This window comes from Ovis canadensis, chromosome 1 (assembly GCF_042477335.2).
Source record: "Ovis canadensis isolate MfBH-ARS-UI-01 breed Bighorn chromosome 1, ARS-UI_OviCan_v2, whole genome shotgun sequence".
NCBI lineage: Eukaryota > Metazoa > Chordata > Mammalia > Artiodactyla > Bovidae > Ovis > Ovis canadensis.
In genome coordinates this window covers 125,706,408-125,728,741 of record NC_091245.1, presented here as the reverse complement: position 1 = coordinate 125,728,741, position 22,334 = coordinate 125,706,408, and the positions used below count along the sequence as shown (strand labels likewise).

Sequence of the window (22,334 nt, the reverse complement as noted above, 5' to 3'; positions counted from 1 at the left end):
TTGCCTGGAGAATCCCATGGACAGAGGAGCCTGGTGTGTTAGAGTCCGTGTGGTTGCGAAGAGTTGGACACGACTGAATGACTTTCACTTTTTCAGCGGTCAACTTGTGCCACTTATTTTTTTGACATGTTTGTCAATTTTTTACTTCCTTTCAGTTCAGGTGAGTTCAGTTGTTCAGTCATATTCAATTCTTTGCAACCTCATGGACTGCAGCACGCCAGGCTTCCCTGTCCATTGCCAACTCCTGGAGTTTACTCAGACTCATGTCCATGGAGTCAGTGATGCCATCCAACATCTCACCCTCTGTCGTCCCCTTCTCCTCCTGCCCTCAATCTTTCCCAGCATCAGATCTTTTCAAATGAGTCAGCTTTTTGCACCAGGTATTGGGGTTTCAGCTTCAACATCAGTCCTTCCAATGAACACCCAGGACTGATCTTTAGGATGGACTGATTGGATCTCCTTGCAGTTCCTTTAGTGTAAAGCTAATAAAATCCCATATTCAATGACTTAAAATCAGATTTACCTTCCAAGGGAAAATCAACAGCCACGCCACCTGAACACTCCTCCGATCAATAGTAAGTTACCTCTAGAAATGCCAAGCATTTTCAGACCTGGAAATAGTTGCAAGAAAATGCGGACATCTGTTCAGGTGAGCTGAGTTCAGTTTGTGAGGGTCTAACAGTTAAACTTAGAGCAGCTCTCAGTTTTGGGGGTCGGATTTATACAGTTTTACCTTGCTTAGCAGTTTTACCTCCCTCTCTTTTATTTTACAATCAACTGACTCAGTTTCAATATAAGATTCTAACAGTAGGAACTTTTTGGTGTGGCTTTGTTGCTGTTGAGTCACTAAGTCATGTTCAGCTCTGCGACTCCAGGGACTCTAGCACACCAGGCTCCCTTGTCCTCCACTGTCTCCTGGAGTTTGCTCAAACTCATGTCCATTGAGTCAGTGATGCTATCCAACCATCTCATCCTCTGTCGTCCCCTTCCCCTCCTGCCCTCAATCTTTCCCAGTGTCAGGGTCTTTCCCAGTGAGTCAATTCTTTACATCAGGTGGTCAAAGTATTGGAGTTTCAGCTTCAGCATCAGTCCTTCCAATGAATATCCAGAATTGATTTCTTTTAGGATTGAGTGGTTTGATCTTCTTGCTGTCCTTTAAATGACTCTCAAGTGTCTACTCCAACACCACAGTTTGAAAGCATCAATTCTTCAGTGTTTAGCCTTCTTTATGGCCCAGCTCTCACATCCTTACATGACCACTGGAAAAACCATAGCTTTGACTTGCACAGCTTGCAGGATCCTAGTTCCCTGACCGGGGATCGAACCTGGGCTCTTGGCAGTGAAAGCACAGAGCCCTAACCACTGGGCCTCCAGGGAATTCCCAGCAGGAGTGCATTTTTTATTTTGCTAATTTACTACTGAAACACACAGTTTCTCAGAGCCCTGGTCCAGCACAGTGTAAAGAGGGGAGGGGTCAGGGCCAAGGCAGGGACACAGCTGTGGTTATGCGGCCTCTCAGCAAGGCCAGTTGTAGGATCAGGGGTTTCAGTGACAAAACCGCAAATAAGGTTTTGGCGCTTTGCATTCTGCATTTGGTGATGATGCTGACTCACGGCGTCTTGGAATCCTGCCCTATGACTGGAATAGCGAGACAGCTGTGGCGCTTGTTTCCTTATTCTGAACCCAGAATTTAATCTAGTCAAAGGAATGATAGACTGAGATTCAGCCTGTGGGAATTTTTCATCTGCTAACCTCTGCCACAAGAGCGTGGCCCAGAATCCTATGGGCAGAGTCCTGTGCCCAGTGTGTGCTGGGCCTCCCAGCAGGCTGGAGTCCCTCCTCCAGCTGGGAGGCAACCCCAGACTCGTTTTTAATCACTCGGGGCAGTGGTTTCAGAGTCGAGCCAAGTGTCTATTTGTTTAAAGCATCTCAAGGATGGGCTCACTTGGGCTTCCCTGGCGGTCCAGTGGTTTTTAAGACTCCACTCAGAGCTTCCACTGCAGGGGGTGTGGGTTCAATCCTTGTTTGGGCAACTAAGACCCTGAATGCCTCATGGCCCTCCCTCCAAAAAAAGGGCTCAATTCTCTCTCCCCCTTTTCAGTGGCTGGTAAACCAAAGCAAACTTAGGACCCATGGTCCCATCACTGTTGGCCTCAGACACTAAAATAATCGATGGCTGCCGTCTGCCTGTTCTGGTGAAGGCACCCCTGTTTGGGACCCTTCACAGATGTGTGTTCTATGGATCTTCCCTTCCCGAAGTTCACCAGCACGTTGTTTAGCATCTAGGTATAGACTATTCCAATCATCATTATGGATGTGAGAGTCAGAACATAAAGAAAGCTGAGTGCTGAAGAATTGATGCTTTTGAACTGTGGTGTTGGAGAAGATTCTTGAGAGTCCCTTGGACTGCAAGGAGATCCAGCCAGTCCATCCTAAAGGAAATCAACCCTGAATATTCATTGGAAAGACTGATGCTGAAGCTGAAACTCCAATACTTTGGCCACCTGATGCGAAGAACCGATTAACTGGAAAAGACCCTGATGCTGGGGAAGATCGAAGGTGGGAGGAGAAGGGAACGACAGAGGATGAGATGGTTGGATGGCATCACTGACTCGATGGCCATGAGTTTGAGCAAACTCCAGAAGATAGTGGAGGACAGGAAAGCCTGGTGTGCTACAGTCCATGGGGTTGCAAAGACTTAGGCAAGACTTAGTGACTGCCCAACAACAAAACACTGTGCCCTAAGATTGTGGCAGCTGATTCCAAGCTTGATGGCACTTTCTTCACAGAGCAGTTGGCAAGGAACAAGGTAATTCTATAACAGAAATATTGCCTGGGGTTTCAGTTTGCTAGTTGAAGGGGCATGGGGTGATGTCAAATTTTATTATGAGCATTCCTGGTCTCCTTGAAACAACCGTGTGAGAAGACAAGTTACGTAGCATGAGATCACAGACCCAGTCTGGCCCCCCCAACAGACAGCTGATACTGCGTTTCCTTGATATTGATCCATAGATGTATGGGATTTAAAAATTAAAAAGTCACATCAAGGCCTAATGCTTAAGCTGGTTCATAGCCTGCCGTTTGGCAAGATGACTTCTGCTAAGTTGATTTCTTAGAATGTCCTGGGCGTGGCACCTTACTCTTTACCCTTGAAGTGAAAGTGAAAGTCGCTCAGTTGTGTCTGACTCTTTGTGACCCCATGAACTATAAAGTCCATGGGATTCTCCAGGCCAGAACACTGGAGTGGGTAGCCTATCCCCGAGCTATTAGGGAAGCCCCTCTACTTTTACTAGCAACATGACCAAAAATGACCCATCTGAAGTCACCAGCAGCTTCCTCAGGGGTTGACATGAAGGGAATCAACCCACAGAAGCCCAGAGCGAGCCGGGATGGCCCACCTCATTTCCTTGTAGACAGACAACCATGAAGGGGCGGCTGCAGTGCTTTAAAGGGGAGACTACTTCAGGGTGGACAGACCTCAGGGTGGGGGTGGCGTGGGGGCTTTCCTGGTAGTTCAGTTGGTAAAGAATCCACCTGCAATGCAGGAGACCCCTCTTCAATGCTTGGGTAGGGAAGATCCGCTGGAGAAGGGATAGGCTACCTACCCCGGTATTCTCGAGCTTCCCTTGTGGCTCAGCTGGTAAAGAATCTTCCTGCAATGCGGCAGACCTGGGTTTGATCCCTGGGTTGGGAAGATCCCCTGGAGGAGGGAAAAGTTACCCACTCCAGTATTCTGGCCTGGAGAATTCCATGGACAGGGGAGCCTGGTGGGCTACAGTCCGTGGAGTCGCAGAGTTGGACGTGACTGAGTAAGTTTCACTTCCATACTTCAGGATGGATAGAGCTCAGGGGGTTATGAGGCGGAGAGGTTATTGTTCGTTTCATGTCAGTATCCAATAGAAGGAGTGTGGTGTGATTTTTTTTAAATAATTTTATTTATTTATGGCTGTGCTGGGTCTCCGAAGCTGCTCTGGCTTTTCTCCACTTGAGGTCCGTGGGCTCTAGGGAGCATAGCTTCCAGCAGTTGGGCAATGAGCCCAGCAGATGCCGCTCCTGGGCTCCAGAGCAACAGGCAAAATGGCTGTGGCCCCCAGGGTCCAGTGTTCCTGCAGCACGCGGGGCCTCCGGGATCAGGGCTGAAACACGTCTCCTGCACTGGCGGCTGATTCTTTACCACTGGGCCACCAGGGGAGCCCAGAATTCACAATGACGTGGAAACAGTGATTCTTAAGAAGAGCTACTGTGATCTTGTGGCTTAACGTTTATTTGCAAGTTGAGTGTGGCTGTCATGCCTGCACATCAACTAGACACTGACAAGAGCGGGTGCTCCTCAAGTGAAGTCACAGGATCTTACTGCAAACTTTATATCACCTAAGGACACAAGCTCTCCATGGAGACATTTAAGATCATAATGAACGTCACGCCTGAAACTAACATTGTTAAGCATACGCCAATAAAAATTAAAAGAATGGAAGTCAACAAGAAAACCGATGCAAACTTGATTTTACAAAATTTGACACTTAATCAAGAGTAAGGTACAGTCAAGGCATACAGTCAAGTTACAAGCCACTTTAGAAGATGCAGTCTCAAGAACAGCAGAAATGCGAATAGGTAGTCAGCTCTGGGAGCAGGAAATGGCAACCCACAAGAGTCTGAGCGAGCCTTGCTGGCGTGTGGAGAAGAGCAGGGGCAGACCTGGCCAGTCCCTGCCTAACACTATGGGACCAGGCCTGGGAACCGAGGGTCCCAGCTCCTGCCCTGGGCGCCAGCACAGCAGTGGGCACAAGGGAGACCAGGCCAGGGGGCATCTGTGTCACTTCGCTCCTCCTCGGAGTAAGCATGATGCCTTTCCTCCCGCTGGGAGGAGTCCTCTATGGGCCAAATGAAGCAGGACCAGATGCGTGGGCCGCCCCTGGCGGCACAGCCGGAGAGATGTCCTTGAGCTGCCGAAGCGTCCACACTTGCAGAGATGAGTTGGGAGAATTTAAAACTCAAAAAGGTGAACCAGAAAGCCAGGTGGGATGGTGAATGAGCCAGGGCTCAGATGGCCACCAAGCCAACACAGCTCACCTCTGGCAGTCTCAGGGCCAAGCTCAGCATGCTGGGAGCTGCAGGCTGAGCCCACGGGACAACCGTCCGTCATCAGGGTCTGCATTTGGTTTCGGGAAAAGCCCAGAAACGACACAGGGATCTGTCCCATTTCAAGGCTAGCCTGCTCTGGCCACCCAACTTCCCTCACAGGTGTGGCCTTCACTCCTGGAAGACAAGGCCAGCCAGGTTATCATGGCTGATAACCTGGGGCAGAACTTCACCTTTGAAGCTGGGAGACTATGGTTAGACCCTCTGGCCCATCACGGCCGTCTCTGAAACAAGACTCAGCATCGGGCGGCCTCTAGTGGCCACTGACGGCCAAGTACCACAGGGGACCCCTGACTCGCTGTGGAGGAAAAGGTACCTTCAACATCCTGAGAATGTAAAATCAAACAATCAGGGAGGAAAAATGAAACTATACCTCCAGTATCTCAAATAGTAGATAAAAAGCCTCAAATAGTAGACAGATTATAAAAATAATTTAGCCAGATTCTTTTGAGGATGTGTTTATTATGTTCCAAAACCTTGAATAACTCACTTTTACTTTAAAAATTCAAACTGAAAGGAAAACTAGAGATTTCAACAACGTTCACAAAGGGTGGCAGCTGTCTTGTTTTAAGCTATGGTTATTATTATTTTACCTAAAGAAAGGTGAGCTAATATTTTGGAAAGCTTTGTCAATGGGCAAACTTCATCTGGGTCTCCACTTTATGTCTTTTACGCCATGAAAATGTCTTTTCAAAGCAGTGTTATCCGCCCACGGAGAATTTAAACAGGAGTCATCATCGTTTTCTTCCAGCTTCTGGAAATACATGGGTTTCGCTCAGGAGGGCATTCCAGGAAAGTGTTCTACAGAATCCACGACCAACCTCCCCACTCCCCGCCTCCCTGGAGAAGCAGGACACCTCCAGACTCTAATGCAGGGGGACACCGGGCAGAGGCCCCACAGCGTTGGTGAGGCTGCAGCTCCAAAGCCCTCCCCCCCCGCCACATCCTGCAGGACCCACGGCCCCCAGCTGCCCCAAGGCCTGGGTGAGGCACGGGGGAGAGGGGTGAACACCCCAGTGTCTGCCCTGTTGAAGCCCATCCCGCAGTACCTTGAGCTCCTCTTGTCTTCTGTGATAGTACAGCATCAGCTGTTTCTGCTCCTCGCTGCTAATGATGGGCTCTCGAGCTGGAGCTCCCTGGCCCCTCTGAAAAGACGAGGGGACAGCGCACTGTGGGTGAAGGCCTTCTACGGATGACCCGGGAGGGTACAGCTCACGTCTTACAACTGCCTTTGCTGCTTCAGTTGTTGTTTTGTGCTCCAGTGGGTCCGACTCTTTGTGACCCCCTGGACTCCTCTGTCCATGGGATTCTCTCCAAGCAAGAATACTGGAGTGGGTTGCCATTTCCTACTCCAGGGATCTTCCCGACCCAGGGATGGAATCCCCTGTCTGTTGGGTCTCCTGCACTGGCAGGCAGATTGTTTACCACTGTGCAACTGGGAAGCCCAAAGCCCAAACTGTTCTTTGTGGACGGCTAAACAAGGTCATGCTGAAGCTGAAACTCCAATACTTTGGGCACCTGATGCAAAGAGCTGACTCACTTGAAAAGACCCTGATACTGGGAAAGATTGAAGGTGGGAGAAGGGGATGACAGAGGATGAGATGGTTGGATGCCATCACCGACTCAATGGACATGAGCTTAAGTACATTCCAGGAGCTGGTGATGGACAGAGAGGCCTGGTGTGCTGCAGTCCATGGGGTCACAAGGAGTCGGACACGACTGACTGACTGAACTGAACTGATCTGAAACAGGTCATGCATCTCTCATTATCCAAAGCGAATCGTCAAGGGAGTCTCACTCTTGCTCTGGGCCCTCACAGTGGAGGCCGGGGAGTGCGTGTTGGTTACAGCCATTCCCAAGCCAGCCACCGCAGGTCTAGTGGGGAAGGGGTAGCGATCATCGTGGAGGCCACCCTGTTTCCCCCAAACTTTAGAGAAACGGTTTAGGAGAGGGCACGCACACAGCAGTCTGCAGGCACACAGCTCTACACCAGGTCTTTACAGGTCTCCAGCCCTCCACCGCGTTCACAGGCCGTCAGCACTCTGAAAACCTTGAGACCAGCACGCAGGGCTGCATTTTTCATCTCCAGAAGCGTTTTGAGTTACTTGTAAGCCCTATTTTTTAAAGCTGAAATCATCTTGGTACACTCTCCTTTCCCCCTAGTTAAAAGGAACTCCAGGACTCCCCTGGTCGTCCAGGGGTTAAGGATCCACCTGCCAGGGCAGGGGGCACAGGTCGAAGCCTTGTCTCAGAAGATTCCACACACTGACGAGCAACTGAGCTCATGTACCGCAAATACGGAGCCTGAGCGCCTAGAGCCCTGCGCTGCAATGAGAAGCGCACGCAGCACAGTGAGGAGGGCCTGCTCAGCCCAGCTGGAGAAAGCCCTGGCACAGCAGTGAAGATACTGCCCTGCCAGAAGGAAATAATACATTGTTCATACTGGAAAAAACAAACAAACGCCAGGTACTGTCAACTGATCCCCCTTTCCTTCCAGTTTCCGTTGCTCCATAAAGAGGACAGTTTTAAGCTTGGACCAAATAGGATTAGAGTACCTGCTTCGGGAGTGTTAAATCTTTCAGATGTACTATAAATTTTTATCAGTGTGAAAGTAAGTTAAAAAAAACCAACAGTGACACATTAAAGTCAAAGCGCTTACCTGCTGAATCTTGACGATGATTTTGGTTTTTTCGTTCTTCCCCACATAGTCTGAAAGCTTCTTGGTACGTCTCAGCTCCTTGGCTGCCCACCACAGCTGTGCCTCTGATTCTTTGATGACGTTGAGCCCTGCCTGAGGGCCACGGGTGAGAACGGGCTTTAAGGGTTCCGGGGCATCGGCATGGTCAGTGGCCCTCCCGGAGAGGGACAGGCTTCCGGTGCCCTGCCCTCCCGACCCGGGGAGCACCGGCTTCCCTGCCCACTCACCGCCCTCGCTCACCTGGGCACCTTCCCTGTCAGTCCCCACTCACACCCTGACTCGGGTAACTTCCTGCTCTGGGGGGTGTGGGTATCCTGTCTCACTGGCACCCTCATCCATGCGTGATGTAAGGCCCCTCTGAGACGGATTTTTAGACTACGGCCAGGAAGGAAAACGGGGATCCTGCTGGGTGCTTACATATAAAAGTCCCCGACTCACGACGATTTCATCTGTGACTTATTGACCACATGATGGTGTGAAAGGGATACACATTCAGTAGAAAACATACTTCAAATTTTGACTTTCATCTCTTCTCAGTCTAGTGATAACAGTGTGATATTTTCTTGGGATGCTGGGCCGTGGCGGTGAGCTTATGATCATCAGGGTAATCAACCGATACACTGACAACCATTCTTTACCAGACAACAGTTCAGCTTTTCATTTTCGGTACAGTATTTAGTAAATCACATTATAAAATAGGCTCTGTGTTGGATGATTTTTTTCTAACTATTGGCTAATGTAAGTATTCTGGAGCACATTTCATGCAGGTGAGAGGCTAAGCTATGATATTGAGGGCACTAAATGCATTTTCAATTAATTATTTTCAACTTATGTTAAGCTTGTTGGGACATAACCCATCATAAGCTGAGGAGGATCCATGTGGGCATAACGGGGCTGTCAGTTTGCTTCTTCATCTCCTGCCTATTTAAGATGGCTCAGAGGAAAAGATACTGCCCCACAGGGTAAGGAATAAATGAGAAAAACAAGCGAAAGTGGAGCATAAAGCTAGGAAAATATTCAGGAGCAAGAGAGAAGGCCAGAACACAAAATTCCATCAATGGGACCAAGACATCTGGCTGAATCAGGCACAAATGAGGTTACTGGCTTCCCAGTGCCTCCCAATTCCCAAAGAAAACGGGAAAAGTTTCAGCTCCTCCGTCCTCTGCCGCTCGTGTGTGTGCCAAGCCCTGAACCAGGAGCAAACCTCTGGGGCCCTCCCCTGAATTCACAACTCTGCTCTGAGGCCGAGCCTAGCAAGATGGAAAGCTGTGTATGAAGCACAGGACAAATATGAGGTCAAACATGAGCGGCTTCTGCCCTGGGGCGGGGGTAGGCATGAACTCACATTATAGAGACCCCAAGAGCCACCCACATACCTGAGTCCCTGACAAATCTTCTTTATTTTCAAATTCCATCCGGATGGGATCGTACGGCGGCAACCCCATGGGATAAACTATCATCACGGCACCTCGAAGCTGGTCCAAGGCATCGTTCACCATCTCCATGGTCATGCAGACGTTGGCTTCCACTTGTTTCTGGAAGTAATTGTGGGCACTGTTATCTATGATGCAGCCAATCAGCTCAACAGACGTCAATCAGGTTCTGGTACAAGACTCACGCCAGCTGCTGCCGGAGCAGCAGACAGAATCAGGTGGTGCTGCTACTCACATGGCTCTGATCTATTTGTGGGGCTGAGCCATGGCCACCACAGCCTCGGTGATAACGCAGAATATGAGTGGCATCGAGGGGGTGAAGCACAGAGAACACTCCGAGGGCAAGAATCCTGGGATCTTAGCTTCCCGACCAGGGAGCGAACCTATGCCCCCTGCAGTGGAAGCGTGGAGTCTTAACTACGGGACCGCCAGGTAAGTCTGGTCGGGGACCTCATGCTTTAGCTCGTGGTGTCTGCGCGAGCGCTGGGTAAGTCAGTGTTAGAGCCGCACTGAACTGCAGGCCCCCCCCCCCACCAGCTGACATCTGAACACAAAGACAATCAGGGGGACCGTAAACAAAGTGGTAACTGTGGAAACGAGGAGAGCAGCTGGGATTCAAGAGGCATTGTGGGAGCGCGTGGACCAGACAAGGCATTCAGGTGACAGAGGGGCAGTGACAAAGGGGACCCTGATACACTGGTGGTTGTGTTAACAGAAATGAAAAGTCTGCAGGAAGGGCCAGCTCCGACACAGAACACACGGCAGAGGAATCCAGGAGTTCAGGCCTAGAAAACTTGAGTTTGAAGGGCTGGCTGGACTTCCAGGTGAAAGAAACCCAGATTGCAAGTAAATAAGGGTTCTGGGGTAGAGGACAGAGACTGGAGAATTATCTGCAGAGAGTGGAAGCTGGTATTTGGCAGAGAAGATAAAACGCCAAGGAAGAAAGGACAGAAAGAGAAGCGAGCTGAGGCTAACACACTTGGTGAAACACTGGATTTAAGCAGCAAGACGAAGAGAAAACAGCAACCAGAAGCTGCGAGAGGAGACCCGTGGATGTGGTGCAAAGTCAGATGTGATTCAGGAGTCAGATGGGAGAGGCTTCTGGATTTGCCGCTCGAGGGCCACTGGGGGCCCCAAGGTGGCCATGTCTGTGGGGGGAAGAAAACAGTGGCCAGGTTCTCAGAAACCTGGGAGGATCGGGCCTGAGGTTCTGGGGGCCTCTCTTGCCTTACCTACTCCCAGGGCAGCTTATGAAATTGTTTCCAAGTCAGAAACCCCCATCACATGTATCGGGCCTCCCCGGGAGGGGCCCGCGCCCACAGGTGGTGTGAGGGTCCACTAGCCCCGGGGGTCCGGACCAGAGAACGCCACCCCCCTCAATATGCCCAGATAGGGGCGCCAGGGGGTCACTTTCTACAAAAGCTCCACTGATACCAAGGGTGGTGGTCCTGACCAGGCACCATGGCGGGGGACAGAAAAAGTCAAGGATGGCAGATTCCCCGCAGTCCTGGGCTCCCGCTTTTGGCGGAGGGTGGGTCCCAGGGGGATGAGTGCACAGATGTCGCTGCCCTCAAGGGGCCCCAGCTTGGATGTCCCACCACCTTCCACACTCCCCCGGAGGAACCTGAGCGATGGAGGCGGAGGCTTGGGGCCCAGGGGCTGTACGGTGGGGCTACTGGGATCTGAGTGCCCACCTGTCTGCCGCGTGTTCTGACCCATGGGGCTAGCTGCCCCCGACGTGGCAGGTCTGGGGAGGTGGGAGCCCAGCCAGCTACATGTTGGGGCTACATGAAGGGCCCTGGGTGAGAATCGAGCCCTGGCCGCATGGGCTCTGCCACTTTGGGCAAACTGCTGCAGAAAAGCGACTGGAAGACCTGTGAAAGCCGTCTCTAAACTATGAAATGACAACATAAAAATACACACAGGCAGCGGGAAGAAGTGACATAAACGCACAGGAAGGATTTCCCCAGGAGGAGGCGTTGGGGAGTGGAGCGGGCGGGGTAGGGCCCATGCCACTGCTCTCCTAACCTGTTCTGGGATGGATGGGCCAACTTGACTACATGTTACTAGTTATTATCTATCCTTCTGGGCTTCCCTGGTGGCCCAGACGGTAAACAGTCTGCCTGCAATGCGGGAGACCCAGGTTCGATCCCTGGGTTGGAAAGATCTCCTGGAGAATGAAATGGCAACCCATTTCAACATTCTTGCCTGGAGAATCCCATGGATAGAGGAGCCTGGCGGGCTACAGCCCATGGGGTCCCAAAGATTTGGAAACAACTGAGCGACTTTCACATTCATCCTTTAAAAAAAAAGGTCTCTGCAGCCAAATGCATTTTGTAAACCCTGGGTTGAACCGAAGCCTTTCCTATATTGACAGGCAGAAAAGCATGCTCCCCTGAATCACTTAAAGGATTCGCTGGCTTAGGAATCACAATGATACCCAGAGCACTGGGAGGGACAGGAGAAGCAGCAGTTTTCCAGGAAGAAGACCCATGGTGGAGGGAGGGTGGGGGCAAGGATCGTCGTAAACAAAAGCCACTCAATTCCCAAAAAACCCTTAAATTACCGTCCTCCAGACTCACAGCCTATGCCTGTCAACAGTCTGACTTACGTTTCTCCTTCAATGAAGCATTTTGTGTGTAAGTACTTCAGATGATTACAAAGCGCTAACTCATAATGTACACCTGTTGTGTCAATCAGGTTCTGCAGATCCAGTGAGCGGCCATAAGGTTCGCATCTGCCCTACTTGCCTTTCTTTGGTTCTTAACGGACACAAACTATGCCCCGTAAAATAGATAAGCAGCAAGGATTTACTGAATAGCACGTGGACTTATATTCAGTATAATCGGAAGGAAAAAACCACTATGTGGTATACCTGAAAGTAACACAACATTGTGAATCAAGAATAGCTCAACTAAAAAGGAAAAAAGGCTAAGGAAGCGAAATCATATGCACACCAATCCATACCTGAGCCACCTTTACACAAGCCAGTAACCATTGTTATCTGCCCTGAAGAAACTGAGAGGATTGTGGGAAAGAAAGGGAAAGAAAAAACAAGCTAAGGCCCACTCTAAACATGTTTGTTTCCTTTGCCTCTGGAAGGAAGCGGGGTGGGGTGCGGTGGGAGAGGAGGAAAGAGACAGACAGAAAGAGAAAGAAAAAAAGAATGAAAAAGAGCTGGCTGGCTTTTGGAATTTGTATTTCAAAAGACAAGGTTTAGAACATCATTTAAGAAGCTAACCTTAGATATTATGGCTTTGGCTTCTTCTATAGTCTTCTTTATAACTTGCTTCATTTTTTCATTTGGAGCTAAAAATAAAAAAAGGAAAGGGAGAGAGAAACAGCCATCTTTAGGATTCTTCTTAACCCCTTCTGTCTGAGTCAGGGAGGAAGTGAGATGAGAGAAAGTACAAGAATGGAATCCAGGCAAAGGGCATAGGAAAGCTGGCTGTCAGAAGTTAGTTAAGTTCTCAAACTTGGTATTCTTAATAAATAACACTGGTACTTAGTCATTGAAAATACTAGAAATACAAAACTGTACTAAAACAAAGTGATTAACACAATCTTGATTTAAAGATGAATAGAGAACTGGTAATGTTCTGTTAATTGTTTTTATAAGTACTATGATTTAGTTCTTTGATGCAATTCTAGCTAAAAAGCAAAAAAAATCTCTCCAAATTGAGAATGGATTTAGGTCTGAAAAGATGTGGAAGACAACCAACTATTATTATTTTCTAGGCTAAAGTGCAAAATAAATACCATTAATGGAAATTCCTCTTATCCTCAATATTAATTTTTTTTTTCCGAGCATGCAAAGGCTTTCTTTCGCATGGACACTTTCTTTCTTTTGCTTTTAAGAGTGTTTTAAGGGTATAATAGGTACTTAAGTGTTTGTTAACTGATCAATTATAATCCTTTCAAGGGAGCTTTTTATGCAGGTTGAAAGGGATATGGTATCAAAATAGGTTATCACCCCTTTTCCCCTCCAATCCCACACGAACAACCATATACTAAAAGGAGATTAATTTCTTTAGCATTCTGCCTGTCCTAAATTGCTTTGCACAAGAGAGGCCTGTCGTCAATTCAAGTGGAGACTGCTGGGCTGACATTCATTTCCTCTTTCCACACAGAATCGCTAAATAAACTCTGATGTACAAACTGTAACAAAACATACCCTGCAATACATTTTCAACGATTATCCCCTTAGACTATTAAACTGAATGATATGAATATGCCAATTTTCAATCATTTGTTGCCTATAAAGTTGGTAATTTCTTATGGTTCATCTACTACATTTAAAAGCTAGCTGAAACTTAGTAAGAACAAGAAGACAGAGGCCTTTTTTTCCATCTAATTCATCCTGGATTAGTGTTTTGCTGCTGCTGCTAAGTCGCTTCAGTCGTGTCCGACTCTGTGCGACCCCATAGACGGCAGCCCACCAGGCTCCCCCGTCCCTGGGATTCTCCAGGCAAGAACACTGGAGTGGGTTGCCATTTCCTTCTCCAATGCATGAAAGTGAAAAGTGAAAGGGAAGTCGCTCAGTCGTGTCCGACTCTTCACGAGCCCATGGACTAAAGCCCACCAGGCTCCTCCGTCTATGGGGTTTTCCAGGCAAGAGCACTGGAGTGGGGCGCCATTGCCTTCTCTGAGCGTTTTGCTACAAGGAGTTAATAGGGCTTCCCTGGTAACTCAGACGCTAACGAATCTGCCTGCAATGCAGGAAACCCAGGATTCAATCCCTGGGTCCGGAAGATCCCCTGGAAAAGGAAATGGCAACCCACTCCAGTATTCTTGCCTGGAAAACCCCATGGACAAGAGGAGCCTAGCGGGCTACAGTCCATGGGGTCATAAAAGAGTTCGACACAACTTAGCAACTGAACAACAACAAGGAGTTATATGGTACAGTATTTTTTAAGTTTGAATAGAAATACTGAGGTCAGTTTTTTAACTTGAAGACTGTTTTCACACTGACTGTTACATTCAGGCATGCGCAGAGAAGAAAAATGCTGGATTACCTTGTCCATTCCTCCGTCCAATGTCATCTTTTTTAAATACTGAGCCTCCACTAGGGATACATTTTTCACCCCATTCATCCTTTAATTTCAATTCTTCAATCTGTTCATCAGTCAGTCCTTGCATATTAGGAGGCAGAAATACACCATGTTCTGCTAATTCTTCCATTTCTTAAAAACAAAAGGAAGTTAGACAATATGCATCACAGTCATTATTATAACACCTTACACTTCACTGGAATGGAAGCTTCCTAGAGGTCAGGGGCCCGTTGGCTATTTTATTTAACAGACACTGAGATGTCACTTGCTATGGCATACCTGTCCCTGACCTCTGACAAATGCTCACCGATACATCCTAGATCAACAGAAGCAGAGCGTCTGGGGGCTCGCCCACCGGTCACAGGCTACAGTTTCTGTGCTCCAATCCTCTGTGCTATGTTATGCCTCCTGGCACTCAGGAGGCATAAATTCAAGTTCACTGACAGGTTGAATACATACCCACATAGGGCATTATGGTTTTGCAAGTACGTTCACATAGATTATCTCAATTTCTCCTTGTGAAGTAGGCCAAGACAGTTATCACCATCCCCATCTTCCCCAATTCGCGGCGGAATCACCTGAGGCTTTCTCAGGTCACGCTGCTACTACTGCAGCCCTTCCGCGGTGGCAGAGACCGGAAAACACCTCGATTTTCTAGTATCATGTTCACTGTTCAGATGCATGCTTTCTATTTTTCCTGTTCCACATGTATTCACCCCAAAATGAGTCCACGTTTTAACCTTGCAAAATTGCCTTTCTTCCTTCTCTCGCTCCCTTCTTTCATATGAAACAGGTATGTGGGGTCTTCGTAGCACTTTGAGAAGACACCAGGTGGCCTGTAATAACACAATACTATGGAACAAATACTACAGAACAAATTACCAACTCGATGGACATGAATTTGCGCCAGCTCTGGGAGCTGGTGATGGACAGGGAAGCCTGGCGTGCTGCAGTCCATGGGGTTGCAAAGAGTCAGACACAACTGAGCGACTGAACTGAACTGATGGAACAAATGGTCCAACTTAATGGGCCATTTATGGGATACTTATTGTTTCTCTCTCCCAACCCGACTGTAAGTATCTGGGGACGAGGGAAGTGGGGAACAAGGAACTGGCCTCATTTGTCCTTGTCTTTGGGTACAGCCACCTGAACGTAGGTCCATAATAAGGACTATAGACAAGTGATGCTGTGCGCTAGTCTCTTAGTCGTGTCAGACTCTTGGTGACCCCATGGACTGTAGCCCGCCAGGCTCCTCTGTCCGTGGGATTCTTCAGGCAAGGATACTGGAGTGGGTTGCCATTTCCTTTTCCAGGGGATCTTCCTGACCCAGGGACTGAAGCCAGGTCTCCTGCATTGCAGGTGGATGCTTTACCATCTGAGCTACTAGGAAAAGAATCCGCCTGCCAGATGCAGGTTGGATCCCTGGGTTGGGAAGATTCCCCTGGAAGAAAGGGCACCCCACTCCAGTACTCTTGCCTGGAAACTTCCATAGGCAGAGGAACCTGGCGGGCTACAGTCCATGGGGATGCAAAGAGTCAAGACACGACTGAGCAGGTAGCACAGATTAAATGAATGGGTTTCCTGTTCACTAATGAGACTCTGAACAATCAACACCACTTTTCAACTGATAATTTCACAGAAAAAGAAGCTGAGGCCCCCTTCCCCCCAGATGCTTTGATTTTAAAATAACACTTAATTGAGCTTGGCCTGGAGTCGTAAATTTTACTAAGAAACTATAGGTATGACCCATAAATGAGTTCTTAAGGAACGGATAGTTTATGATCCTTAAGGAGTACTCTATGGTACAAAAATCACCTGTTACAGAAACAATGACATCATGGATCACACCTGGACTAACACAGTCAAGCACTGTGCTGCCCAAGGCGACAGTTAGGAGCTTCAAGAGGCTCTGAGTGCTAACTCCTTTCAGTCGTGTCCGACTCTTTGCGACCCCATGGACGTCAGGCATCCTCTGTCCATGGGATTCTCCAGGCAAGATTACTGGAGTAGGTTGCCATGTCCTCCTCCAGGGCTCTGCCCAGCTCAGGGATTGAACCCTGTGGCTTTTATGTCTTCTGCATTGGCAGGCACATTACCGCTAGAATTTACATTTAAATGAATTGAAATAAAGAATGCAGTGTCTTGGCGGTGTTCAACAGCCACCTGTGATACCGGCCACCCACTCCAGTGCATTCTTGCCTGGAGAATCCCGTGGACAGACCACAAAGTCGCAAACAGTCGGACACGACTCATACTGCTCCGCCAGGGAACATCTCTGGCGCGCTGGAAAGTTGCATTGGCCGTCGCCGCTCCGCGGGTGGGGGTGGGGCGGGGGCCAGTGACCAAAACACTGTAACATGAGGATCAGGCTGCTTCCTAGAGCAGGAAACACGGAAGGAGGCAAGAACGCCGAGCCTCTCTTACAGTCTCTCGCCCTTGAAAACCATCCCAAAGCTGTGTGGCTCTCCCACCCCCACCAAACCCCCCGGAGACTGCTCTATCTCCAAAATCTCAAAAGAGAACACTCACTCTTAAAAATCGGCCCGGGGATCGTCCCACCTCTCACACTTGTGGAGATCCCCTACACCTGCTCTGGGGCCCAGGCTCTAGGCTCTCTCCCGTGCCACCTCCCGTCCCCCCTCCCCTCCTCCTCGGTTACGGGACTTAGGTCGGTTTGTTTTGCTTACAGAGCCCCAGTCCCGACTCCCCAGGCCCTGGAGCGGCCCGTCCTGTCTGCTCCGAGCACTCATCCACGCGGTGCAGTCAGTTCAGTCGCTTAGTCGTGTCCGACTCTTTGCGACCCCATGGACTGCAGCACGCCAGGCTTCCCTGTCCATCACCAACTCCCGGAGTTTACGCAAACTCATCTCCACAGAGTCGGTGATGCCATCCAACCATCTCATCCTCTGTCATCCCCTTCTCCTCCCGCCTTCAATCTTTCCCAGCATCAGGGTCTTTTCCAGTAAGTCAGTTCTTTGCATCAGGTAGTACTGGAGATTCAGCTTCAGCATCAGTCCTTCCAATGAATATTCAGGACTGATTTCCCACGCGGTGCAGCCGCTCCTGGAAGCATCTCTGAGGAAACCCGCGGTCCCCATGTCAAGCCCGACAGCTGCGCGTCTTCGCAAAGTCTTCACCGGCCTGACCCTCGGTCGCCCCTAGCCGGCCCGAGGAGGCCTGGCGGGTCCCGCCCAACTTCGCCCCGTCCCCGCGGGCCCGGTTCTCTCCTCCCCTCCCAGGCCCCGCGCCGCACCTGAGCAGAGGCGCTGAACCTTGAGCCGCGCGTTGTAGACCCGGGCCACCTGCGCCGTGAGCTCCTCCAGCTCCGAGCTCCCCGGCGCCTGCAGCAGGAACTGGCTCTCGTCGCCCCGCTTCACGTGCAGCAGAACCATGGTGGCCGCGGGAGCCTCGCCGGAAGGCCCGGGACAAGCAGCCTGCGGTCACCCGCCTCCGCGGGCGGACAGCGAAGATTACCGACTAACGGTTGCCAGGAGGCCGGAACCCTGGGTTCGAGCACTCACGGTGCTGGGACAGGGTCGGGGAACGGGGGGAAAAACGGCTCCGCTCCCGGAAGTGGCTGTTGCCAGGAGCAACAGAGAAACACTGTCTGGGCGGGGGGAGGGGAACAACACCCCCCTCCCGGAAGTGGCTGTTGCCAGGAGCAACAAAGAAACGCGAGGAACAGAGAAACGCGGTGTGAGGGCGGGGGTTGTGGCCCACCGCTCAAGTGCAGACCCTGAGGGTGGGGAAGCTACGGTGCGCGGGGAGCCGGGCCTCCCTCCACTACCGGCACAGTAGGTGCAGCCGAGCAGAGTCAGGGAGGGGCTCCCGGACCGGACCCCGCACCGGCCGAGCCGACTTCGCCGAGACCCCGCTCCCGGAAGTGGCTGTGGCCGTGGCAACCCTCAAACCAGCCGGCTGAGGGGAGTTCTGGCCGCCCGGTCGGCTCCCCGGGGGCCCGAGATTCCATCCACGGAGTTGGGAGGGGAGGGGCAGGGAGGTTGCTCGACCGGGAATGGGAGGGGATGGCGGGCACCCAGAGGCGCCGAGCTCCCACAGCAGTGTTCCCACCGGCGCTCCAGACCTCGCCAGCCTTTCCGCCTTCCGCAGCCTCGACTTCCGGGAACGCCTCCGGCTGCTTCCGGTCTGGAACGCAGAGGAGAGAGGCTGTGACGTATCGCTGAAGAGAGACCGTCGGCTGCTGGTTCTTTGGTCTTCAGGACTGAGGAATGTGGGAATGTGCCCGTACTTTTTCGTGCGGGTGATTCGGATCCCCAAGTCTAGTGTATTTGACGCGGCTGACGCCGGAACGACGCTCCCCAAAGTGTTGTCATTCACTGTCCAGCAAAATACTAAAGGCAGTCGTGGGCGGCGCTGTTTATTCCCAAACAGGGCGGCAGGTCCAGGGTCACGGCTCTCATGGAGCTTGTATTCGGTGTAAGTGACAAAAAGAAAGGAAACATAAACGGATAAGGCAGATTTTAAAAAGTAAAAATTAAACAGGGTGATTCACTTTTTAGATAGGATGGTCAGGGAATGTCTTAAAGGGTTGGGTAACGTTTGCACTGAGTCCTTTTTCACGAGGCCCTCGCAAAGTTATCGAGGCTCCCCACCCCTGGTTGTCTCTTTGGAAGGGCCTTGCCGAATACGAATTGATTTGAATTTTACAAGCACCTGCCACTCCGCATACCTGACACTTTGACTCCCTGCATTGAATCTGTATCCCTGAAGTTCCCGGGCAGAGGAAGAAAGTGGGAGACTGTAGGCCTGGGAATGCGTCGAGGCAACCCAGAGCCTCATGTGAAGACCGCTAGAATGATACTGGATAGAAGGGGGACGGCGCCCAGAGGGGAGATAGGTGTGTTTTCGTCTCTAGTACTGTCGGGGCTTCTGTTAGGTCCATACCATTTCTGTCCTTAATCGAGCCCATCTTTACATGAAATGTTCCCTTGGTATCTCTAATTTTCTTGAAGAGATCTCGATAGTCTTTCCCATTCTGTTGTTTTCCTCTATTTCTTTGCATTGATCGCTGAAGGCTTTCTTATCTCTTCTTGCTATTCTTTGGAACTCTGCATTCAGATGCTTATATCTTTCCTTTTCTCCTTTGCTTTTCGCCTCTCTTCTTTCCACAGCTATTTGTAAGGCCTCCCCAGACAGCCATTTTGCTTTTTTGCATTTCTTTTCCATGGGGATAGTCTTGATCCCTGTCTCCTGTACAATGTCATGAACCTCCGTCCATAGTTCATCAGGCACTCTATCAGAGCTAGGCCCTTAATCTATTTCTCACTTCCACTGTATAATCATAAGGGATTTGATTTAGGTCATACCTGAATGGTCTAGTGGTTTTCCCTACTTTCTTCAATTTAAGTCTGAATTTGGTAATAAGGAGTTCATGATCTGAGCCACAGTCAGCTCCTGGTCTTGTTTTTGTTGACTGTATAGAGCATCTCCATCTTTGGCTGCATAGAATATAATCAATCTGATTTTGGTGTTGACCATCTGGTGATGTCCATGTGTAGAGTCTTCTCTTGTGTTGTTGGAAGAGGGTGTTTGCTATGACCAGTGCACTTTCTTGGCAAAACTCTATTAGTCTTTGCCCTGCTTCATTCCGCATTCCAAGGCCAAATTTGCCTGTTACTCCAGGTGTTTCTTGATTTCCTACTTTTGCATTCCAGTCTCCTATAATGAAAAGGACATCTTTTTTGGGTGTTAGTTCTAAAAGGTCTTGTAGGTCTTCATAAAACCGTTCAAGAAGATATTAAGAAGAGGTGGCAAGAATACACAGAAGAACTGTACAAAAAAGATCTTCACGACCCAGATAATCATGATGATGTGGTCACTAATCTAGAGCCAGACATCTTGGAAAGTGAAGTCAAGTGGGCCTTAGAAAGCATCACTATGAACAAAGCTAGTGGAGGTGATGGAATTCCAGTTGAGCTGTTTCAAATCCTGAAAGATGCTGTGAAAGTGCTGCACTCAATATGCCAGAAAATTTGGAAAACAGCAGTGGCCACAGGACTGGAAAAGGTCAGTTTTCATTCCAATTCCAAAGAAAGGCAATGCCAAAGAATGCTCAAACTACTGCACAATTGCACTCATCTCACATGCTAGTAAAGTAATGCTGAAAATTCTCCAAGCCAGGCTTTAGCAATACGTGAACCGTGAACTCCCTGATGTTCAAGCTGGTTTTAGAAAAGGCAGAGGAACCAGAGATCAAATTTCCAACATCCACTGGATCATGGAAAAAGCAAGAGAGTTCCAGAAAAACATCTATTTCTGCTTTATTGACTATGCCAAAGCCTTTGACTGTGTGGATCACAATAAACTGTGGAAAATTCTGAAAGAGTTGGGAATACCAGACCACCTGACCTGCCTCTTGAGAAATCTGTATGCAGGTCAGGAAGCAACAGTTAGAACTGGACATGGAACAACAGACTGGTTCCAAATGGGAAAAGGAGTACGTCAAGGCTGTATATTGTCACCCTGCTTATTTAACTTCTATGCAGAGTACATCATGAGAAACGCTGGAGTGGAAGAAACACAAGCTGGAATCAAGACTAATGGGAGAAATATCAATAACCTCACATATGCAGATGACACCACCCTTATGGCAGAAAGTGAAGAGGAACTAAAAAGCCTCTTGATGAAAGTGAAAGAGGAGAGCGAAAAAGTCGGCTCAACATTCAGAAAACAAAGATCATGGCATCTGGTCCCATCACTTCATGGGAAATAGATGGGGAAACAGTGTCAGACTTTATTTTTTTGGGCTCCAAAATCACTGCAGATGGTGACTGCAGCCATGAAATTAAAAGACGCTTACTCCTTGGGAGAAAAGTTATGACCAACCTAGCTAGTATATTCAAAAGCAGAGACATTACTTTGCCGACTAAGGTCCGTCTAGTCAAGGCTATGGTTTTTCCTGTGGTCATGTATGGATGAGAGTTGGACTGTGAAGAAGGCTAAGCGCCGAAGAATTGATGCTTTTGAACTGTGGTGTTGGAGAAGACTCTTGAGAGTCCCTTGGACTGCAAGGAGATCCAACCAGTCCATTCTGAAGGAGATCAGCCCTGGGATTTCTTTGGAAGGAACGATGCTAAAGCTGAAACTCCAGTACTTTGGCCACCTCATGCGAAGAGTTGACTCATTGGAAAAGACTCTGATGCTGGGAGGGATTGGGGGCAGGAGGAGAAGGGGATGACCGAGGATGAGATGGCTAGATGGCATCACCGACTCGATGGACATGAGTCTGAGTGAACTCCGGGATTTGGTGATGGACAGGGAGGCCTGGCATGCTGCAATTCATGGGGTCGCAAAGAGTCGGACACGACTGAGCGACTGAACTGAACTGAACTGTTGGGGCAGGGATCACCGAGACCCTGGAACATGCAGTACTGGTCAGACTGGGAAATGTCTTTTACCCACAAGGAGAAAGGGGTCTACTGGGTTCACCTACGTCCTGACTGCTGGCTGTAAGATCCTCCTCTGATTTTCTCCTGAATCCAACTAAGTATCCATCAGGCCACTCCTGCTTAAAACTTGCTTTATATATAGCCTTCTAGGTAGTGAGAACCATATATCCACACACATGTATTACAGACAGGATCTCAGGGTATAATTTTTAATAAATGTAAAAGGAATGAAAAGAATAGAAAACCCATGTTTGTACTGGTCATCCAGTTATGTTTAGGTATGTACTTACTAACTTTACATTGTTATTGTTTAGGCGCTAAGTTGTGTCCATAACCCCTTGGACTGTACCCTGAGAGCCTCCTCTGTCCACGGGATTCTCCAGGCAAGAACACTGGAGTGGGTTGTCATTCCCTTCTCCAAGGAATCTTCCCACCCCAGGAATTGAACTTGGGTCTCTGACTTGGCAGGCAGAGTCTTTTTACCACTGGGCCACCAAGGAAGCCCATTAAGTACGTTGTCACAGGTCAAACACCTGCACCATCTTTAATCTTTGTCAGCATTGCTATTTGCCTTTGTATTCTTACACTGCATTCCTTTCTGTGT

At 49.3% G+C, this 22,334-nt stretch overlaps 1 protein-coding gene across 2 annotated transcripts; it reads right to left on the bottom strand.

The window, feature by feature from the left end:
• Nucleotides 1-5,584: 5,584 nt before the first annotated feature.
• CFAP298 (cilia and flagella associated protein 298) lies at nucleotides 5,585-18,685 on the bottom strand. Of its 2 annotated transcripts, none has more exons than XM_069549319.1 (8): nucleotides 18,571-18,685; nucleotides 17,575-18,488; nucleotides 14,286-14,453; nucleotides 12,512-12,579; nucleotides 9,214-9,372; nucleotides 7,799-7,930; nucleotides 6,189-6,284; nucleotides 5,585-5,893 (listed from the first exon to the last, which is right to left on the bottom strand). In XM_069549319.1, the coding sequence occupies exons 2-8, from the start codon at nucleotides 17,711-17,713 to the stop codon at nucleotides 5,783-5,785; spliced, it is 873 nt and encodes a 290-aa protein (XP_069405420.1). In that variant the 5' UTR covers nucleotides 17,714-18,488; nucleotides 18,571-18,685; the 3' UTR covers nucleotides 5,585-5,782. The 2 variants fall into 2 exon arrangements, with proteins under 2 accessions (XP_069405420.1, XP_069405429.1); XM_069549328.1 differs by having other exon boundaries at nucleotides 17,575-18,467; nucleotides 18,571-18,675.
• Between the last annotated feature and the right edge of the window lie 3,649 nt (nucleotides 18,686-22,334).